The sequence below is a fragment of the Cherax quadricarinatus genome, chromosome 46, assembly GCF_038502225.1.
Source record: "Cherax quadricarinatus isolate ZL_2023a chromosome 46, ASM3850222v1, whole genome shotgun sequence".
Taxonomy (NCBI): domain Eukaryota; kingdom Metazoa; phylum Arthropoda; class Malacostraca; order Decapoda; family Parastacidae; genus Cherax; species Cherax quadricarinatus.
In genome coordinates this window covers 5,708,002-5,729,223 of record NC_091337.1, presented here as the reverse complement: position 1 = coordinate 5,729,223, position 21,222 = coordinate 5,708,002, and the positions used below count along the sequence as shown (strand labels likewise).

Sequence of the window (21,222 nt, the reverse complement as noted above, 5' to 3'; positions counted from 1 at the left end):
TCTTTTGTAATATTCACACATTACCTTTATTTTCAGTAAAATCCCCCCATATTTCATTAAGTTTTTAATACAACCCTCCCCATACCCCTCTCAATCTCACCCACATTTCTTCACATCCACTCACCCATCTCCCAACACACCTCTTCAGAACAAACACAAAAATCACATTTCACATCTATAAATGCATCTCATCACCCATCTCAAATCCACTAAAATCACTGTAACCAAGATATTCACAAAATTCTATGACCAACTAACACATACAGACAACTCACTTTACTTTGAACACCTTCAAAACACTCATACATCATCATTTGAGACCACCTTTTCTCAATATCTCTTAAGAAATATTCTCTCATCGACAACCTTTATCATCTCACTACAGAACAACCCACAGATTACTTTGAATACTCACATAAACATCTTTGGACATTTTCCAAACACTGAAACATTTCCAAGTCAACATTTTGATTACTCCCAAATAAGATTTGACATCTCTAATTTATCTACACTTACATATTTCATTAAATTACAACTCGTCCCCCAAACTTCTCCCTCATTCTCCAGATTTTTACAACAGTATCACAAAAACTAACTCATACACTTATGTCATGAGACATTACCAACACTAACACACACACACCACACTTTACTTTGTACAACACCAAAAACATCATCAATTACCTTTGATGATGTTTCTTAAATGTGTTCAAATGATGTTTTTGGAGTATTCAAACTCCTTTGAATACTCCCAAAACAGCACCGAATACTGCCCAAACACTAAAAATCACCAGAAACTAAGATCAACACCACCAATTTCCACACAAATCCCCTCAAATCACTATAACCAAGACGATCCCACTCACCTCAGACTATTATATAACATGAGCGCAAAAAAAAAAAAACTCAATCATTTGAATACTCACAAAAAAACACCTTTGAACATTTCCAAACACCGAAACACAGCAGGATCACCACCAACTGAAGACATAACATGTAAAAAAAAAAAAAAAAAAAAAAAAAAAAAGACATCCATCAACTATGACCACTCATTTTTATAAACATTCGCACAAAAAATCACAATCACCAACTCCATACAATATCTAATACTCCTCTCACTACCACAAACACATACCAGAACGGATAGGGATACCTCCCATGACATCACACTCCATCCTGTGTTTACTTGACGTCACACACCCCCACTTTTACTTCATTTAACTTATTGAGAGGAAGCTACTTGTTTCAACCTGTTATATCTCCAATATCTAAGATCACAATCAAGACGTTTACCAAATTCTATAACCCCACCACTAAGATCACACATTCTCTTAAAACATCATCATAACGAAGATCACTAAAACTATCTATACTTTTACTAAGATCATAACATTTTGTCTTCTCTAACTCTCTCACCAATTTACATTCTCATTCACACTTACACATTTCATTAACTGAAATTACATCTCATCCACCAAACTCCTCCCTCATTTTTCAGACTTTACAACATTAGCACAAAAAAAAACTAACTCATACACATATGACACGAGACATTACCACAATTAACATACTGACTAACTTTGAACATCACCAAAACACCACTGAACATCTTCAAAAAATACTCTGCACATCATTTGAACACCTTCAAACACCTCCGAATACTCCCAAATCACCACTGAATACTACCAAAACACAGTCAAAATTACCAGAAACTAAGTTTAGCATCACCAGCTAACACCCATTTTATAGAAATTCCCTCAAATCACTATAACCAAGAACTCCCTCCCCATGGGCGAAAAAAAAAAAAAAAAAAAAAAAAACGAACACAAACAGTACATGATCACCATCAACTGAAAACATATCTTGTACAACAACAATCACCCATGTTCACTTACCTCAAAAATCACAGAAAACATTCATTTTTTATAAACTTTCACACAAAAAAAATCATATTTGACAATATCTAAGCGCACTCGCCTCACTACCACCAACACACGATGTCACACCTCACAGGACCGGCGAGGTCACCTCCAGTGACGTCACACTCCCATCTGTGTTTACTTGGCGGTAGGTAACATCACACCCAACCCACCTTGTTTCAACCTGTTGTACCCACAATATCTAAGAACACTATAACCAAGACGATTACCAGATTTTATGACCCCACCACTAATACCACAGAAAACACTCATTTTTATAATCACTCACACAAAAATCACGATCACCAATTCCATATGTTTACCATCATCTATCAACCCTAACAAAAATCTAAGATCATGCATCTCAAAACTACTATGATCACTGAAAACACTTTTTTAAACATTCGCACAAAAATAAGACACACAAAAAATACCACGACACTTCCACCAACATCTATAACATAAGAATACTATAACATATCACCATCACCAATAAAAAAAATAACACACACACACACACCCACAACTTACACATTTCAATCACAAATTTAAGGCATGAGACATACACACCAAATCTAAGACATTCACCTTCAACTAAGACATACACCAAAACCTATACTTGACATATTAACAATGAATATAAGACATAAGCACAAAAAAAAATTTACCATGTCATGAGACATTACCAGAACTAAGTCACTCACCTCCAACTAATACACAATCACTTTACTAAGTTCATGTTAACTATTCATCAACTAAAAATATTAATACAATTTACCCACCAAATTTGTTATAATAAAAAAATAAAACTTTTACACATTTTTTCTCAAACTAAATATTCATACCACATTTATCATTTCTCACCTATGCTACATATCATATTTCTCATCCACATCATCCCTAAAACATCCTTCCTTATTCATCCGTATATCTTAGAGATATTTTATCCCGACGACCCATCATGACACTAGGAGCCAGAGTGTAGTAGGTGGTGTTGGAGTGGTGATGGTTGCTCTGGCTCCTACGTCGTGATGGGCCGTCGGGGTTAAAACATCTCTAGGTGATATACGGATGAATAAGAAAGGATGTTCTAGGGATGATGTGGATGAGAAATGATATGTAGCATAGGTGAGAAATGATAAATGTGGTATGAATATTTAGTTTGAGAAAAAATGTGTAAAACAGTTTCATTTTTTGATGATTATAACAAATTTGGTGGGTAAATTGTATTAATATTTTTAGTTGATGAATAGTTAACATGAACTTAGTAAAGTGATTGTGTATTAGTTGGAGGTGTGTGTACTCATAGAAATTGGTAATAGTCTTGGTTATAGTGATTTGAGATGATTTGTGTGAAAATGGGTGTTAGTCTGTGATTTTGGTCGTATTCAGTGGTGTACTTGGGAGTACTCAAGTGGTGTTTGAGACTATTCAAAGGTGTTTTTAAAGGTGTTCAAATGATGTGCAAGAGTATTTATGAAGGAGTTCTGGGAGTATTCAGTGGTGATTTGGGGGTGTTCGAATGATGTTTTTGGATACTGTTGTAAAAATCTGGAGAATGAGGGAGGAGTTTGGATGATGAGTTGTAATTTAATGAAATAATATAAGTGTAGATAAATTAGAGATGTCAAATCTTATTTGGGAGTGTTTCGGTATTGTTTGGAAATGTTCAAATGTATTTTTGTGAGTATTCAAATGATTTATGAGTGTGTTCGAAGTAATCTGGGGGATGTTTTGTAGTGAGATGATAAAGGTTGTAGATGAATATTTCTTAAGAGATACTGAGAAAAGTGTGTGCGCGCGCGTGCGTATTAACTTCGTAATATGTAAACTTGTGACTAGTGAGTTTATCGAAAAGTGGTTGTAAGTGTTGTGGTGACTTTCTGATGAAATAGTTAAAAGGAGAAAAATGTCTCGACATATGTTGTATTTTGTAAAGAAATTGTGGATTGTTGTGGGTATTAACGAAAAAAATGTGAAATTATTTGGGTTATCCTGGGTTATGAGTGAAAAATGTGTAATGTTTTCCCCATGTTGTATATGAAATGTGTAATACTGAGATGGTGACGACGAAGATGATCCAGAACAAAATGCGCAGAATTTCTTCAAGATAAAAATATGTTGATTTTAGTCAATGAATTGTACCTTTTTTTTCAATGAATTTTTTTTGTTGGATGTATATGAAATGTAGTGGTTGTATAATAAATAAATAAATGAAAATATTGTGTATTAGTGTTATGCTGCATTTTATTGTCTGCTCGACAAGATTCAGCCTGTGTGAGAGGTCATCACGTGACGTCACACTTGTTTAGACCTGTAGTAAGAGAAAGTACCATGCCCCATAGGAGGGAATCCCAAAAAAACTTGATCCGAGGAAGTGGAGGGTATATGAAATTAAAAAAAAATCTGAAAAAAATTCGGGGAGCGGGGGTGAAACGGACGACGGTGCAGAAGGCGCGGTGCACGGGCACCGCTCAGCCACCTTCAGGAATATATATTTATATATATACACACACAATTAGTATTATAATCAAAAAGAAGTGCTAAGCCACAAGTATATACACACAAAACTCCATAAATGTTTGCCAGTTTTCCGACATTACCCCAACTCTGCTAGATTTCGAAAAAGCCGTTGATAACATACCCAGACTCGTGGAACTGTTTTCATTAAGAAGTGCAAGAAACCCCTCTCGCATGCCCTAAGTACACTATGGAGGAGGAGCTTGGACATGGGTGAAATTCCAGCCACTTAAAACAGCGGATATAGCCCCACTCCATAAAGGTGGCAGCAAAGCATTAGCTAAGAACTAGACCAATAGCTCTGACGTCTCACATCATAAAAATATTTGAGTTTAAGAAGCAGGATTGCAAATCACCTGGATTCCCAAAATCTGCACGATCAGGGCAGGTCGCTCCTGCCTCTCACAACTACTGGATCACTATGATATGGCCTTGGATGCACTGGAAGAAAATCAGAATGCAGATGTAATATACGCAGACTTTGCAAAAGCATTTGACAATTGCAATCATGGCGTAATAGCCCATAAAATACGTGCTAAAGGAATAACTGGCAAAGTGGGGAGATGGATCTTCAACTTCCTAACAAATCGAACACGAAGAGTTAAATCGGAGGCTGCCATAGTGAAGAGCTCTGTTCCACAAGGCACAGTACTCTCCCCCATCTTATTCCTCATATCAGACACACATACATCACAGCATCGTATCATCCTTTGCGGATGATACTAGGATCTGCATGAGGCTGTCATCTGCTGAGGACGCGGTTAACCTCCAAGAAGATATAAACAAAGTTTTCCAGTGGGCAACGGTAAACAATATGATGTTCAATGAGGACAAATTCCAACTACTCCGTTATGGAAGAGAAGATAATAACTAGAACAGAGTATACTACAGACTCTGGCCATACAATAGAGCGGAAAAATAATGTAAGGGACCTGGGAGTAGTAATGTCTGAGGATCTCACTTTCAAGGATCACAACAGTGCCACGATCGCACGTGCAAAGAAAATGATAGGATGGATAATGAGAACTTTCAAAACGAGAGATGCCAAGCCAATGATGATCCTTTTCAAATCACTTGTTCTCTCTAGGCTGGAATACTGCTGTACATTAACATCTCCATTCAAAGCAGGTGAAATCGCAGATCTAGAGAGTGTACAGAGATCCTTTACTGCACGTATAAGTTCTGTCAAGCACCTTAACTACTGGGAACGCTTGGAAGCACTTGACCTGTACTCGTTGGAACGCAGGAGGGAGAGGTATATCATAATCTACCCTTGAAAAATCCTGGAAGGAATGGACCCAAATCTGCACACAGAAATCACTCCCTATGAAAGTAAAAGACTGGGCAGGCGATGCAAAATGCCCCCAATTAAAAGTAGGTGCGCAATTGATACACTAAGGGAAAACACCATAAGTGCCCGGGGCCCAAGACTGTTCAACAGCCTCCCATCAAGCATTAGGGGAATTGCCAATAAACCCCTGGCTGCCTTCAAGAGAGAGCTGGACAGATACCTAACGTCAGTGCCGGATCAGCCGGGCTGTGGCTCGTACGTTGGACTGCGTGCGGCCAGCAGTAACAGCCTAGTTGATCAGGCCCTGATCCATCGGGAGGCCTGGTCATGGACCGGGCCGCGGGGGCGTTGATCACCGGAATAATCTCCAGGTAAGCACGGGGAAATTGAATGATAGCTCTAGGCCTTTCGTGTTGCAATCAACATCCGGAGCTTGCAAAGTTGCAGAAATGAGTAAGACACCCCCTGTGGTTTTGCATCCTGTGTCGCTTGTATATTATATATATACAAGCATACATATACATACACACACACAAAATGTTTAGAACATACTATCTTGGAGAAACTATAAAGAATATGTATGCTAATAATTCTAATAGAGGTTTTTACCCTTATACATAATTTTGCTGCTAGTACATTATGTGGAATACCTTCCACATCACCCCTCCCACAGGCACTGTTCAATCCTACAGCTTTAGAGTATTATATATTATGTTCACAGTGTATAGTGCACTGTTACGCAACTGCCCTTTCAAGAGAGATTCCCTTGACGGTTTTGAAGGGCTCTGTCCCTGGTATTAAAGCTACCCTCCCTCAAGGCGCTGTCTGATCTCTACTGTCCCACATACCATAAAATAATCAGCTTTACTTTACCTCAGATAAATGTTTCTTGTGCTGGGTTCTGGCAAAGTCGTAGCCCTGACGTCCCCAGCTGATATCAGGGTCCGGGCTGGCGTCCACCCGACACACAAGCGTCACGCTCTCCCCCGCCGTCACGTTACGTCCTCCGCTTACCGACGTGATGATCGCTCCGTCTGTTACGGCGAGAGATAATGAGACGGTGAAAAGAGACTACTTAGGAGGGTAGAGACGGAGATAACCTGGTCTGGGACCGGGCCACGGGGGTGAATCCCGAAATCGACTCCAGGTAGTTTAAGGGAGATTACCCACGTGGTGCTATCACAGATCAGGAAGTAAATTGAGATAATTCACACTAAAAACCACCAAAACCTACACTTGACAATGAGGGTGAGGTTGGCCGCTGTGTTGCCTTGAGAGTTGGATGCCTCGAGGGTGTAGAGCCCTGCATGCTCCTTGGCCACCGAGCTGATATTCAACACACTGCCAGCCATGACAACCTCGTCCCCCCGCCGCCACAGGTAGGCGACACCGTTGGGATTACCACGAGCGCTGGCGTTCACCTGAACACTGTCCCCCTGCTTCACCTCTACTTTTTCACTCGGCTTCTCAATCCACACGGGAGGATCTGGGGAGGGGAAGGAAGAGATATTAAATGGGGAGAGAGAACAATTATGGGGGATGCTGAAGAGAAATTGGACGAAAGGCAGAGATTCACTAACAGTTAACAGCAGTGTGTTCCTACCTTATTCTGTACAATTTCACGGTGTGAACACCTGCAGTGGGCTGTTATCCTACTCAGTGTGATTGCTACCTCTGTTTCCCTGTCACTCAGGGTAAGTTTTATACTAGAGTTTATGAAACAAGTCAGCCTGAGCTTGTTCAGTAACAGACGAGGGTATCGTTAAGCATTAGGAGATGTGAAGAGACTTATAAAAGACAGGGAGATTAAAAGAAGAGGGGGGGGGTGAGAAATAAGGGAGATGGAGAATATAATGACGAACAGAAAGTAGTGATGAGCTTATATCCAGGAGATGCTCTGTTCTGAAGCCAAGACAGTGTAGTATTACTGAAACCTTTATAAAAGAACCCCTTAAGGGAGGTTCCTTGACGCTGGCGAGGGGCTCTTGATCCAGGGAATTGTATCTGTACTCTGGTTCCTTGAATTAAACCTGAATACCTTCTATCCCCCCCACGTGCTGTATAATCATACGGGTTTAGCGCTCTCCCATGATTATAATACATAAAAGAAAGGTTCATATATTACTTGTGAAAAGGGCTCGGTACGAACCGATATACATAAAACAGAAAAAGGTCAAACTAAACGTTTTCCTGGTTTGTCTAATTAAATTTCCTTAAGTGCTAGACCCGTACGGGTCAGCACAAGCGGTTGTGGAGGATGGATCCTCAGTCCGCTAATCGCGATCCTCTCTGACCAGTGGAGAACATCGCGTCTTCCAGAATGAACACGTTTGCAGGCGAATCCTCTACAATCTGTTACCGAAGGATGGACCGGGAGGCCTGGTCTGGGACCGGGCCGCGGGCACGCTGACCCTTGGAACATCCTCCAGATAGACTGCGTGTAATCACGTAGCATCAGTAGGAAATGTTCGCAAAATAACTATAATAGGAATAACTAGAAACCAGTAGTGAAAAGCAGGGGCTCAGTAGGCACAATGAGAGAACACACTATCAACATCCGTAGCCCCCAGACTTTTCAACATCTTACCAGAAAATATCAAACACTGTTGGGATAAGTGTAAAAGTCTTCAAGAGGAAATTGGACAAGTATCTCCACCAGGTGCCAGATCAATCAGACTGTGATGGATGTGTGTGGCAAGGGGCCCGCCAGCATTAATAGTGGTTGACCAGGCAAGCATCAGACAAGCCTGGCCCAAGGCCGGGCCCTGCGAGTAACAAACCTCTCGGAACTTAAAGGGATTAAAATATATTGTTTTCTCCGAGGAAGGGAAAGGCTTTGGTCAGTGCCACCGTCTAAGCTTGCCTCCCATTTCCTAACGCTGTATGACCCATATGAATTTACCGCTCCCCTATGAATGTAATAACACTGGGTAGTGCCAGTGTTGTGGGTGATGATAGTACCTTGATAGTACTGAGCTGTCACCTAAGTGACCATAGTGCTATAGAGGCAGACCGAGAAACTACTACTCTATCTGCTTACAATTACATTAACGCAAACTATGCTGCAGAGCTTTCTAAAACTTCAACCCTTATTGACGAGTTTAGAATGCTCGTATGATACCTATTACCGAAACTTAAAAAAAAAAAATTGAGTGTTGATTATACCAAGCAATGAATATGTCGAAATTGTGACTGACAGAGTGATGGAAAAGACAAAATATAAGTAATGAATAAATGGCCACCTTGCCATTACAGGAGCACGAAGTATTTAGTCTTGAATTTCGACATTCCAGAAATGAGAAAATGCTGTAGATGTATTGACGATCATTTCTCACGAGAGAGCTCATTTTTGGTCATTTTCTGCTGAAGGTGAGGAGCTGCTTTCTGGGTCTCGTGAGGAGTGATTTAGAAAACTAATCAAGGAGAGAGGATTAAGACCCGCCTTCAAGAACTCTTACTGTTGAAGGAACCTATGGAAGATAGGATAAGGAGGAGTCACTAGGTACTCAGTGGTGAAGTAATCTAAGGAATGAGAAGCTTCCTCTAGGAGCTACTGTAGAAGCAACTCGTGGAAACAAGGCTGAGAAGCCCTTATAAAGTACTTACAAAGGACAGAGAGGGTGACAGCATCGTGAGTGGTGGAGCCGAAGCGGTTGTCAGCCTGACAAGTGAAGACAGCACCGTCGTCGTCAGCAGTCACGTCCACCTTCACCGTGTACCTGCAACAGCACAGGGTTACACCATCACACACACACACACACACACACACACACACACACACACACACACACACACACACACACACACACACACACACACACACACACACACACACGTGTGGTGGAGAGACATCTGTCTTCGAGATGTACACATTAGCAAGGTGAATAATTTCCTTCAGACTTAACCCTGGAGAATAATGCAGATACACCTGGATGTACACATGTATGATACATAATACAGAGATACATGAACCCGTGTTGAAAGTGAAACTAAAAGAGGTTAGGGACTTTTGATGCTGGGAACTGGACTTGTTCCCCCTCCTCTCTCTCCCTCTTCTTGAATCGAACCTCAGTGCCTCTAATAACCCAGGTGCTATATGACCCCTATGAATTTAGCGCTTCCCCCTGAATAAAATCTAGAACAAGAAAGCACTGCAGCAGGCCCACGCCCGGTTTTTTGCCTGCCTGATCAACCAGGCTCTTGATGTTGGCAGCCCACACATCTACGTATCAAAACTTAGCTATCATATGGAAAATGAGCTTTCAAAGAGGACCCTGACAAGTTCCTGCTTAGAGTCCACAGCGAATATAAGCATCCTTCACCTAGGTATCCTACAAATATACTTCATTTCGTAGGCAACCTTATTAAGTTATCCCCCAAAACACGTAACATTGGGTATCCATATAGGAAACATTCAGATATCCCTCATACAATAAAATTTCACTGAATCATATGTGATGTGTGTCTGAGTTATTCTGGTCTATATGCAGGCAGAGTCCAGCCTACATTGTTGTCTACCCGGAAAACTAGGCTGCTGCTGCTGCTGCTGCTGCTGCCAGCACACGTAACACAGGTATCCCAAGCTAAGCTAATATAGCACACAGTAGCAAATGTTCAACGCACACATGCTACAATTATTACAAATTCTTGTCTCTCATGTATTAGGCTGAAGAATAAGAAGACGCTTGGGAATATTTACATTGTTATTGGGTTTGAGAAGGACCTGCCTTGTATGGCTAATACGGCTGCTGCATTTTTCCTCTATGTTCTAAATCACTTATTCAAACGTACTGAAGAATCCTGCAGTGCAGGCGAAACCTTTCGGAAATAAGGAAGCTACATTGTTGCACACGTTTGTTATTCGTGAAGTGTTAAAAATGTTCTAACTCACTTGGTGGTGGTGCCGCCAAACTGGCCTGGGTTGGTCTGAGATTCTCCAGGCAGCACCTCGAAGCCATCCCTCCACCAGGTGACGTTGGCGCGGGGGTTGCTGGAGGCTGACTCGCACACCAGCGTCGCCTGGGTGTTGGCCTTGATGTTCCGTGGACGAGCACTCACCTTCACTCCTGACGGAGGGACTGAGGGAGACCAACATACATGTCATGAGCCGCCACCAGGAAGGAATACACATCACGGGACACTTAGTTCACTTTAGAATAATTCATTGGTAAACATGAATAAGAGAGGATAGGCTGCACAGGTCTCATCCTTCAGAAAGGATAGGTAATAGTTGAACATAAAATATACCTAGAGTTACTCGGAACCGAATATGTCCCATTGAATAAACAACTTCGAATATTAACAATGCAATCACGGTTTTTATGAAAAATATAAAAATTAATACATATTTTTGATAAACTTAATGGAAGCACTCCCATCATTAATTTCAAGGTCTTCCAGAAAACACGTAGACGGTGATTTATCATCAAATATTTAACTAGAGAATGGTTTAACACTTAACCTTGTAATAATAAATTAATAAAGAAGAATAAGAAATATTGGAAAGATGCTCTGACATTTTGACACCAAACAGGCAGGGGAAGGTACGGAAATATGACACAGGTACCAGAATCATGTATCAGTAATGGTTAAGCAGAGAGGCAGTCATAGGGGATACTGACACATGACACTGAGGACGGTGGAGTTGACCAGAGGCTCCGTGGTGGCCGAGTTCGTCGCTTCGCACCAGTACTCTGCTTCGTTGTCTGACTCCGACAGTGTGATGTCTAGCTCGGCCACGGAGGTGCCGGAGTCGTGTCTGTTTTCCGAGGGCAGTTCTACGGAGCCCTTAAACCACTGTAGTGTAGCCAGGGGGTTGCCACCACTGCTGACGCACGTCAGCCGATGCGGGTTGCCCTTCTTCAGAAGACGACCCGGCTCGTAGCCCAGAATCACAGGAGGCTCTGGAGGACCTGTGGAAAAGGGGGAGAGGGGAGGAGTGCTTACTGCCGGGTAATACTGAGGTGAATGGCGATGGAGGGGCGTCAGTGGGAGGGCGTTATTGATTGGTGGTGATGAGGGGCCGGAGGTCGCGGCCAGGAGCCGATGAGTAAGGGAAGAGAGTTGTTTCGTATCAACACTCGGCAGTTTCGTATCATTTACGAATGATGCCAAAATAAGCATAAAAATTATCTCTGTAGGAGACGGAAAAAAACTGCAAAATGTAAGCATGGCCTTCCAGTGGGTGGTGGAAAAAAACTTGACGTTTAAGGGCTACAAGTTCTAACTGCTTTGATGTGGAAAGAATGTAGGACTCAAAAGGGGGCACAGTATACAAAACCCAAGAGGATCACCAAATATAACATTAGGAACATGTGAAGGATCTGGGTGTAATGCAGCTGACTTATCTTTTCAAGAATACAATCGGGTAAATGTCACGAAAACCTGCAAAGTGACGGAGTGGCCAATAAGAACTTTCTAAACAAGGGAAATAATGTCAATGGTGGCACTTGTGTTCTCACACAAGTTGGCGGCTCCTCTCAGGGCAGGAGAGAGATCAGGGGGAGAGATCAGGGCTGGGACAGAGATCGTTTACACTGCTTGCAGAGGTCAACAAAGCGTCTAAATTACTGGGAACGCCTCACAATCCTAAACATGTACTCACTGGACTTGAGATGCATATTAATGTGTACGTGAAAGGTACTCGAGAGTCTAGTCCCAAATCTGTACACTTCCATAATATACTGAAATATAGGAGAAAATGTTAAATAAGCCCAGTGAAAAGCAGGAGCGTCGTGGGCACAATAAGAGAACAGTGTATCAACATTCGTGGACACATACTACCTGGTTTCCTATCAGATAAACAGCGCTGTGTGACCTGTATGGGTTCAGCGCTTAATTATAATAATCTAGCAGACAAACACTACCTGAAAAAGTGTCTTTTCAAGAGAAAACTGGACAAGTACCTCCACCATGTGCTAGATCATCCATAATATAATGGATGTGTGTACCGCCAACAGCAACAGTCTGGCTGAACAGGAAAGAACCATATAAAGTTGACCCAGGGACGGGCTGCGGGAGTAGGGAAATTATTATAATCAAAAAGAAGCGCTAAGCCACAAGGGGGAGCAGGGAAAACAATCTTTCAACGGTAAAGGTATGGTGCGGGTCCACAGTGTGTGGGAGATTGTGTAAATGTGTGTAGTGGTGTGGGAGAGAACAACAGTTTACAATGCTCACAAAAACTTTTGTTAAATGTGAAGTTAGAGGAGACTGATGTGGCTATCACTGTTCACAGTGAACACAGGATTCACAAATCCATCTCCAAAAGAAAAAAAATTCTTAAACTTTTACCCAGATTTTAAAGGTGGAGTTGCTAAAGCAAGGGAAACCTAGAAAAAAAATCTAAATATTATTTAACAGAACAGTTTGTTTGAAAATACGGAAACCAAAATTGAATGTCCCGTACTTCATGCAGAGGTGTAGCCACCCTAGTTGTATCTCGCTCTGAAGGGAAATAATAGATGAACACTCGGACATGACACCCAGGAACACTGGATACACAACACCTCTCAGTGCATATACGCCCAGAGTTTACTTGAATCCTTTAGGGATTAAAGTATTCTCGACATGTGGTGAAACAGGTGACATGCAGCCTTAATAACCCTCGTGTAGTCGATAGCCTTTAAACCCCCATTAAACAACCAGCTCAGCAAACACTGTCTCCCACATTTAAGTTTCTCCGGAGTGATCTTGTCTTGTCAAGACAAATCAATATCACTACTGAATCTTACTAGACGCTTTAAGAGCTGCTGAGAGTTTGGTCCTGTTTAATAGTGTTGCCTTGCGACTGGAGTGCTCTTGATCCAAAGAATGGGAGCTACCTTCTCTTAGATCAAACCTGATTAATTCCCCCCATAGACGTCCCATTCAATATAATAATATGTATATTAGAAATTTTCGTTTTATTAAATTTTTAGAGTATGAAGTTAGATTTTTTATTAAACGAGAGAGAGAGAGAGAGAGAGAGAGAGAGAGAGAGAGAGAGAGAGAGAGAGTTTAAATAAAACAGCAAATTTACAAAATATTCAGTGTGTATTACCACAATGGTTCACACGCCATATTTATTTACCAAAATCCTACCCTACATTATATTTTAATAAAAAATTCCCACCTTTATACTCTAAAAATTTAATGAAACGAAAATTTCCAATATACATTTTAATTATCATCATCATCATTAACGAGAGAAAAAAATATGTAAAATCTTAATCATGGAGAGATTATCATGTAAATTCTAATTTATTGTTTAAATACGAGAGAAACAAGTGAGGAAACGAGGCTGCTGATGGTGTCGAGTCACAGGGTCAAGTTAACTTATAAACATTGTTCTCCAGCACTTAGTAGTGTTGTGAGTGAGGATATTATTGCTCGTTATGATGGTTCTAAACTTAGGTTTTGTCAAATGTCAAGTGGTAGTGTTGACCTGGAAGCGACACTCGCTATGTTAATGGTCTTGGGAGATTGACATCAATGTTTACTATATGGGAAAAAAAAGTCTCGAACTCGAAGGGGTAAATATAACCTTTCTAGGCTTGTATAACCTCCTGGAGGAGAGAGAAGCGCCTCAAACAAATGGTGAGGGGGCTGGAGGTAGAGATGGGTGCAGCAATTAAGGGGGAAGCCATTATAATTGAGGGGCGGTTCATAATAAAGGAGGTCATATTAGTAATTAAAGGGGTCATAACTGAGGGGTGGAGGTCATATTATAAACATTTCTGGTTTTTTTCTCTCTCGACAGATAAGCAGAAACAAGGTATACACTTGCTACGTTAACAGAGGCATTTATTTGCTAAATTAACGGAAATACGAAGTGAACAAAGGTACTCACGCAACACACTGATGACTTTGGTGTCGATCTTGGTGGAGCCAAGGGCCTGGTTGAGAGCGTAGCAGTTAACGGTGAGATCAGAGTCGATGGGCCACACCTCGTAGGTGGTGAGGTTGGTGATGGTCCGCCAGCCTCCGTGGTCCACCTTCTGCGTCCTGGAGATGGACCCAGGCGGCGTCTGGCCATTGATAACCACGGTGACATCAGCGGGAGGGTTGGAGTTCTCCGCCACGCAGCTGATGGCTATGACATCGCCGACTTTGGCTTCGTCGGGACCAAAGATCGTCACAGAGGAAGCAGCGACTGGCAGAGCACAGGGATGAAAGATAATTTGCTTTAGTTACTGCGAGGGAGGAAAGTCGTTTTGTTAAGTCCACGCTATTTTCCATGCAAAAAAGGGAAGAGCTAAACCCGTATAAGGTCAGTTCAGTGCCTGAGGTGTAATGAGATTAGATTCAGGGAAAGAGGGCTTCAGGGCCTTTTGTATGAGAGAGAAAGACAGGTGATGATCAACTTACAATTGACCCGGAGCTGTATCTCAGCCGTCTTGGGCTGCGTGGTCATCACGTTCATGACGTGACACTCGTACTTTGCCAGGTTGTCGGAAGCCTCCACCAGGAACGAGTACTCGTTGACGGCGTAGTTGCGATGCTTAATAAAGTTCTTATCTACCTGCGCGCCGTTCTTGTACCAGAAAACCTCCGGCAAGGGGTTGCCGCCCCGCGCGCGGCACGTCAAGGTCTTGCGGTCGCCAGCCCTCACGATCTCGCCCTCCGTGTAGCCCGTTATCTCCGGGGCACCGGGTTCGTCTAGGGGAGACGGGAGAGAGACAGTGAGATAGGTAAACGAGTCTGTTGTGTATGAGTCTGTCTGAACTAGCAATGTTTGTCGTTTGTTCTTGCTTCTGCTAACCTATTATTTTTCCCCACTGTAAAGAGTTTTACAGGTTTTATGTATATATTTATGTGATATTTAGTAAAACATGCACTCTTGAAGTACTTGTAGTCACGCACGCACGCGCACATACACACAAATGCACTCACAATGGACGTCGAGGTGCACTCTAGCCACTTTCTGGGTGTTGGTATGCTGGAGCGCAGGGTGGAGGGCCTGACAACTGTACTCCATACCATTGTCAGAGTGCGTTGGCGTGAAGGTGATCTTGGACCGTAGCGAGGACAAGTGCAAGTCTGTCTCAGAGTTCTCCTTTGTGTTCTGAGTGTCTGTGGAGGAGAGAGGAGACAATGTATATATGAGGACAAACATTGGGCAACGAAAACCAAAAAAAAAATGTTGACACGAAAAGACCAAATTTAGGCTACACTGGGTAAGCAAACCATACCACGGGCGGGGGGGGCTTGAACCCGCGGTTAGAGCGTCGTAAAACTCCAGACCGACCCGCTAGCCACTGGGCCAGCTGGTTTCAAGTCCCGCCAGTGGTATGGTTTGTTTGCAATCGTGTCATTACGATTTCGTGAGTCAGATTAAGTAAGATATGTCAAGAAACAGAACAGTTATTTCCAGACGTGGGTGCTGGTGACGTGATGACCCGCCACTGGAGCGTTTGGTCCTCTTACCGAGCCCTTCTGCTGGCTTACCAGTCCACCCCTTTAAAATTAAAATTATTTTCAATAGGTATTAAGCCATACCTGTGAGCTGTTTCGAGAGTTACACTACTCTTGAAGCCAGGTCTATGTCCACGCGTCATTGTTTATTTCCTGGTCAACCAGGTTGTTGCTGCCTGGTCAACACCACTCAAGATGAGTCCCTTCAGTGTGCCTTGAAACCGGAGAAAGGCTCTTGATACAAAGGATTAAATCTTCCCGTCCTTTTCTTAGATCGATTCCAAATGCCTTCCATCATGTAGTACGTGAATTGTATATAATACCGACAAGATGAAATTAATATACATGTGAAACATCTGGGTATCTTTATTGTAGACGTTTCGCCATCTAGTGGCTTTATCAATACAAATTCTAAGGCAATTTATGTCCTAGAATTTGTATTGATACAGTAACTGGATGGCGAAACGTCTACAATAAGGATACCCAGATGTTTCACATGTGTATTAATTTGCCTTCCATCATCCTGGTGCTATATTGTATTACCCTTACGAGTTTAACGCTTCTTATTCAAAGTCCAGAGAGTTGACAAAAACAATAGCGAGGTCAGTTCTATCAACACCTAAAATATTGTGAATGCTTGAAGTCGCTTGAGCTCTATTCCCTGGAACGTAGGTGGGAAAGATGTATCATAATTTACACTTAAATTCTGGAAGGACTGGTCCTAAATCTGCACACTGAAATCACTTCTTTAAAAAAGGGAAGATTGTCAGACGGTGCAAAATACCTTCACTGAAAATCAAGGATATAATAGGTTTACCTGGAGTTTACCTGGAGAGAGTTTCGGGGGTCAACGCCCCCGCGGCCCGGTCTGTGACCAGGCCTCCTAATACCTTTAATATATTTTGATGAGTTTGGCGCATTTTCCTACTCCCGTTTTGGTCTTTAGATATATAGAACCAAAACGGTACCAAAAACCTTCCTTCCTATGTAACGAGACCTCCCTTAGCTGTATTCAAGGAGGAATTTAAGTTCACAAGTTAGTTTAGGATGAGCCAGGCTGTGGTACATATTGGAGCTACCGGATTCGAAAAGTTTGCTTTGAACTAACATAGTAGAACCTACTCAAAAATGAAATTACACTTGATCTCCAAGCTCAATGAGGAAGTAACTAGAGACGTAAGTATCTCCGACCACAGCCTCATGCAAGTCCAGCTATAAATCAAACGACAGAACGTGAAAAATAGCCAACTTGAAGGGATAGTCAGTAAATTTACCTTGATCAGAGAAGTGACAGGGACGGCATCAAAAAAATACATTACATTCCCTCGGAAACAGAGCATCAACCTCCACCAGTACATGGAGATGCTAAATACGAAAGCTTACAAGGAATGTATTAAAAAATACCTTACTGAGAAAGTCCAGAAGGTCGAATATTGAAAGTCAACATAGAAGAATGTACAGAAGAAAAAAAAATAGTTACTAAATTGCTTAAAAACGACCATACGTCACAAGAGAAATATAATCCACACAGAGATTACGAATACAGAAGAAACTAAGATATATATACCAGTCAGAAGGCGCACAGTAAACAAAAAGGTCATTCATTAGGAAAATGCAAAACATCCTATATATCGCTTTACATAGGCAAAAATCTAATTAAAAACCCTCTAGAACTTACGCGCTACCCACAGTTCATACACCAATGAAAAAAAATAAATAAATAAATAATAGAAATTTTAAAAGATCAAGAAGAATCAATATTCATCAATCCACTAAGAGGATTGATGTTGAGGATCCAGATAGATTTTTTCCATTATCTCTGTCCACCTTGCAAATCTTACCTGACATATGCACAAATCCCCCAGAATTCGAAAAAGAAATAGAAAATCTGTCTCGCACATGCAGCACTAGAACCTAATTTGTAGAATTCATTACTTATAAAGACTCGAAAAGCGCTATGTATTCCACGGAGAAAGTGTCTAGATTTATACGAAATCCTAGTGACCCTAAAGAGTTTATATACTCCCTTACCTCCTCTGTACAACCGAGACAGTAAAGCCTTCACCCCCTCCCCCCCCCCAAATAGCACTATCACACGAAAGTTTTTGAAATAAAAGTCGCCAAATTATAAATTTTATAGCCATGCAAGACTTACACCGCCCAAAACACGACCTCAGAATAGGAAGATCATACCCATCACAACTATTAAACTATTGTGACGAAAATACAGAAACTTTGCAAATCATATCTGAGTTTTAGTTTTCCTCCAAAGACTTTTCGAGGCGTTTGTTGAATGTGACTGTGGAATGATAACTTGTAAAATAAAGCCAAGATAAAAAAAATAGATGTTCAACTTCAGCATGAATAGAACACGACTGGAAATAAATAGATCCAAAACAATGCCCCAAGGCAAGGTTCTAGTGCTACTTTATATCCTTATAACACACACACAAACACTAGCCAGATCCTAGTATCATGCTTTCCGGACGACACTAAAATAAGCATGAAAGCCGCCTCGGTAGAAGACACGGAAAATTTGCAACAAGGAATCAGTAAAGTATTTCAGTGGAACGTAACATGATATTCAGTGGAAACATATCACTTGATCAGGTAACGAAAGAATTAAGAACTCTAAAGAAACTCCGAATGCAAAATAAGGAAAGACCATCTCAAAGAATAACTGGAAAGTAAAAAACAGTATATTTCGCCTTAGTTATTATTTAGTAAAGACAATAAGGAAAATACCACGAAAGTCAGGAAAATGATAGAGTGGATAATGCGAACTTTCACGACAAAAGAAAAATATATCAATAGAGATTATTCGAATCCCTTATCCTCTATCGTAACAAAATTTGTACGGTGCTAAACTGCTCCATTTAAGGCAGGAAATACATCAGAGCTGGAAAGGACAGATCACTTACTGCTCGCTAAAAACAAATAAAGCATCTAAACTATTGGGAATGCCTCCTAGTACTTAGGATGTACTCCATGGAGAGAAGCAGACATACACGGTAATATATACATGAAAGATACTCGAGGAATTGGTCCCAAACCTACACACCACCAATAACAATGCAGTCGGGAGAAATCAACAGTGCCACGGGCACAATAAGAAAAACACTGTCAGCATCTGTGGTCCAAGACTTTTCAACTTGTTACCAGCCGAGATTAGAAATATTGTCAAAAGTATAGAAGTTTTTAATGGAAAATTGGATCACTACGTCCACAAAATGCCAGGTCAACCTGGCTGTGATGGATATGTGGGCCAGCTGGCTGACAAAAGCAATTACCAGGTGGAACATATAATCGACAGAAAAGCCTGACCCCAGGCTGCGACTGTCGAACCGGTCACAGGTACGAGTCGCCGGTACGTAGGACCGCGGGAGACCAGCACCAACAGCCTGAGTGATCAGGCCGTCAACCAGGCCTGATCTGGAACCGGGCCGGTGATGTGAAGGTAGAAAAACCCTGGTCACAGGTACACTTCGGACTCTGGTATGGATTGCCTCAATATTTTCTTCTGATGGACTGCTCGTCGATAGTAAAGCTTCTTGAGCCGTCTTACAAGATAAAATTTGCCCTTAAAGTAGCGCCATACTGGCCTCCCGGTCCGTGGGTGAGGTTTAAGTTTCCCTTAGGGAAGACCTCAGCAGGTAGCTCCCCATTACCCTGAACTAACCTGGAGGAGGAAGAAAGGGGAAAGTGGTAAGAGGTAAGAAAGGAGGTAGGAAGAGATAACTACTCAGAGCCTGGTCAACCAGACTGTTGCTGCTAGCTGCCCACCTGCCCGCATAGCCATCACAGGCTGGCTGATCTGATATTTAGAGAAAAAAAATACCTGTCTTTGTTTCAGCAATACTGCTGATACCTGCCGGCAGCAGGTTGAAGTTCGAGGCGACGGATGTTGACACACTATTCTTACAACGCCGTCTCTGCTGTTAACCGGGTTTATCCTACATTTCCTCCTATATCTCGGACACCACTGATAACCCTCAAGTATCTTACATATAAACATTTTCATGAATCTTTCTTTCGTAGTACAGTGTACGATCTAAATACTTCAAAGGGTTTCCAGTAGTATAAATGTTTCGAGTCTGTGGGAAAATACACTACGTATATTTTTCTTCTCTTACTTTTCCTGCCATCAAATGAACTGTGAAAACAACAACAATGTTCCAGACGTGAGAACATGTATGACCTTTGTCGAGTTTGTTTTATCAAGTTTAAATTATAGACCAACCTACATTATTTCTCAGCCACGACAGTAGGCAGGTGTCACCAGCCACACAAGTGACAGTAGGCAGGCGTCACCAGCCATGCAAGTGACTGGTGACAGTAGGCAGGTGTCACCAGCCACACAAGTGACTGGTGACAGTAGGCAGGCGCCACCAGCCATACAAGTGACTGGTGACAGTAGGCAGGTGTCACCAGCCACACAAGTGACTGGTGACAGTAGGCAGGCGCCACCAGCCATACAAGTGACAGTAGGCAGGCGCCACCAGCCATACAAGTGACAGTAGGCAGGCGCCACCAGCCATACAAGTGACAGTAGGCAGGCGCCACCAGCCATACAAGTGACAGTAGGCAGGCGCCACCAGCCATACAAGTGACAGTAGGCAGGCGCCACCAGCCATACAAGTGACAGTAGGCAGGCGCCACCAGCCATACAAGTGACAGTAGGCAGGCGCCACCAGCCATACAAGTGACAGTAGGCAGGCGCCACCAGCCATACAAGTGACAGTAGGCAGGCGCCACCAGCCATACAAGTGACAGTAGGCAGGCGCCACCAGCCATACAAGTGACAGTAGGCAGGCGCCACCAGCCATACAAGTGACAGTAGGCAGGCGCCACCAGCCATACAAGTGACAGTAGGCAGGCGCCACCAGCCATACAAGTGACAGTAGGCAGGCGCCACCAGCCATACAAGTGACAGTAGGCAGGCGCCACCAGCCATACAAGTGACAGTAGGCAGGCGCCACCAGCCATACAAGTGACAGTAGGCAGGCGCCACCAGCCATGCAAGTGACAGTAGGCAGGCGCCACCAGCCGTACAGTGTACAAGTGGCAGGCGCCACCAGCCGTACAAGTGACAGTAGG

The 21,222-nt window shown here is 42.4% G+C and overlaps 1 protein-coding gene across 3 annotated transcripts in view; it reads right to left on the bottom strand.

The window, feature by feature from the left end:
• LOC128696637 (nephrin) overlaps positions 1-21,222 on the bottom strand; it is a gene marked incomplete at its 3' end in the record, with an annotated part of 201,555 nt that overhangs the window by 7,968 nt on the left and 172,365 nt on the right. For all 3 annotated transcript variants that reach the window (XM_070094437.1, XM_070094438.1, XM_070094439.1), the window contains 8 exon segments: positions 6,604-6,764; positions 6,965-7,216; positions 9,337-9,449; positions 10,622-10,808; positions 11,352-11,642; positions 14,561-14,863; positions 15,079-15,369; positions 15,604-15,783. In XM_070094437.1, coding sequence (XP_069950538.1) covers positions 6,604-6,764; positions 6,965-7,216; positions 9,337-9,449; positions 10,622-10,808; positions 11,352-11,642; positions 14,561-14,863; positions 15,079-15,369; positions 15,604-15,783 — 1,778 coding nt within the window.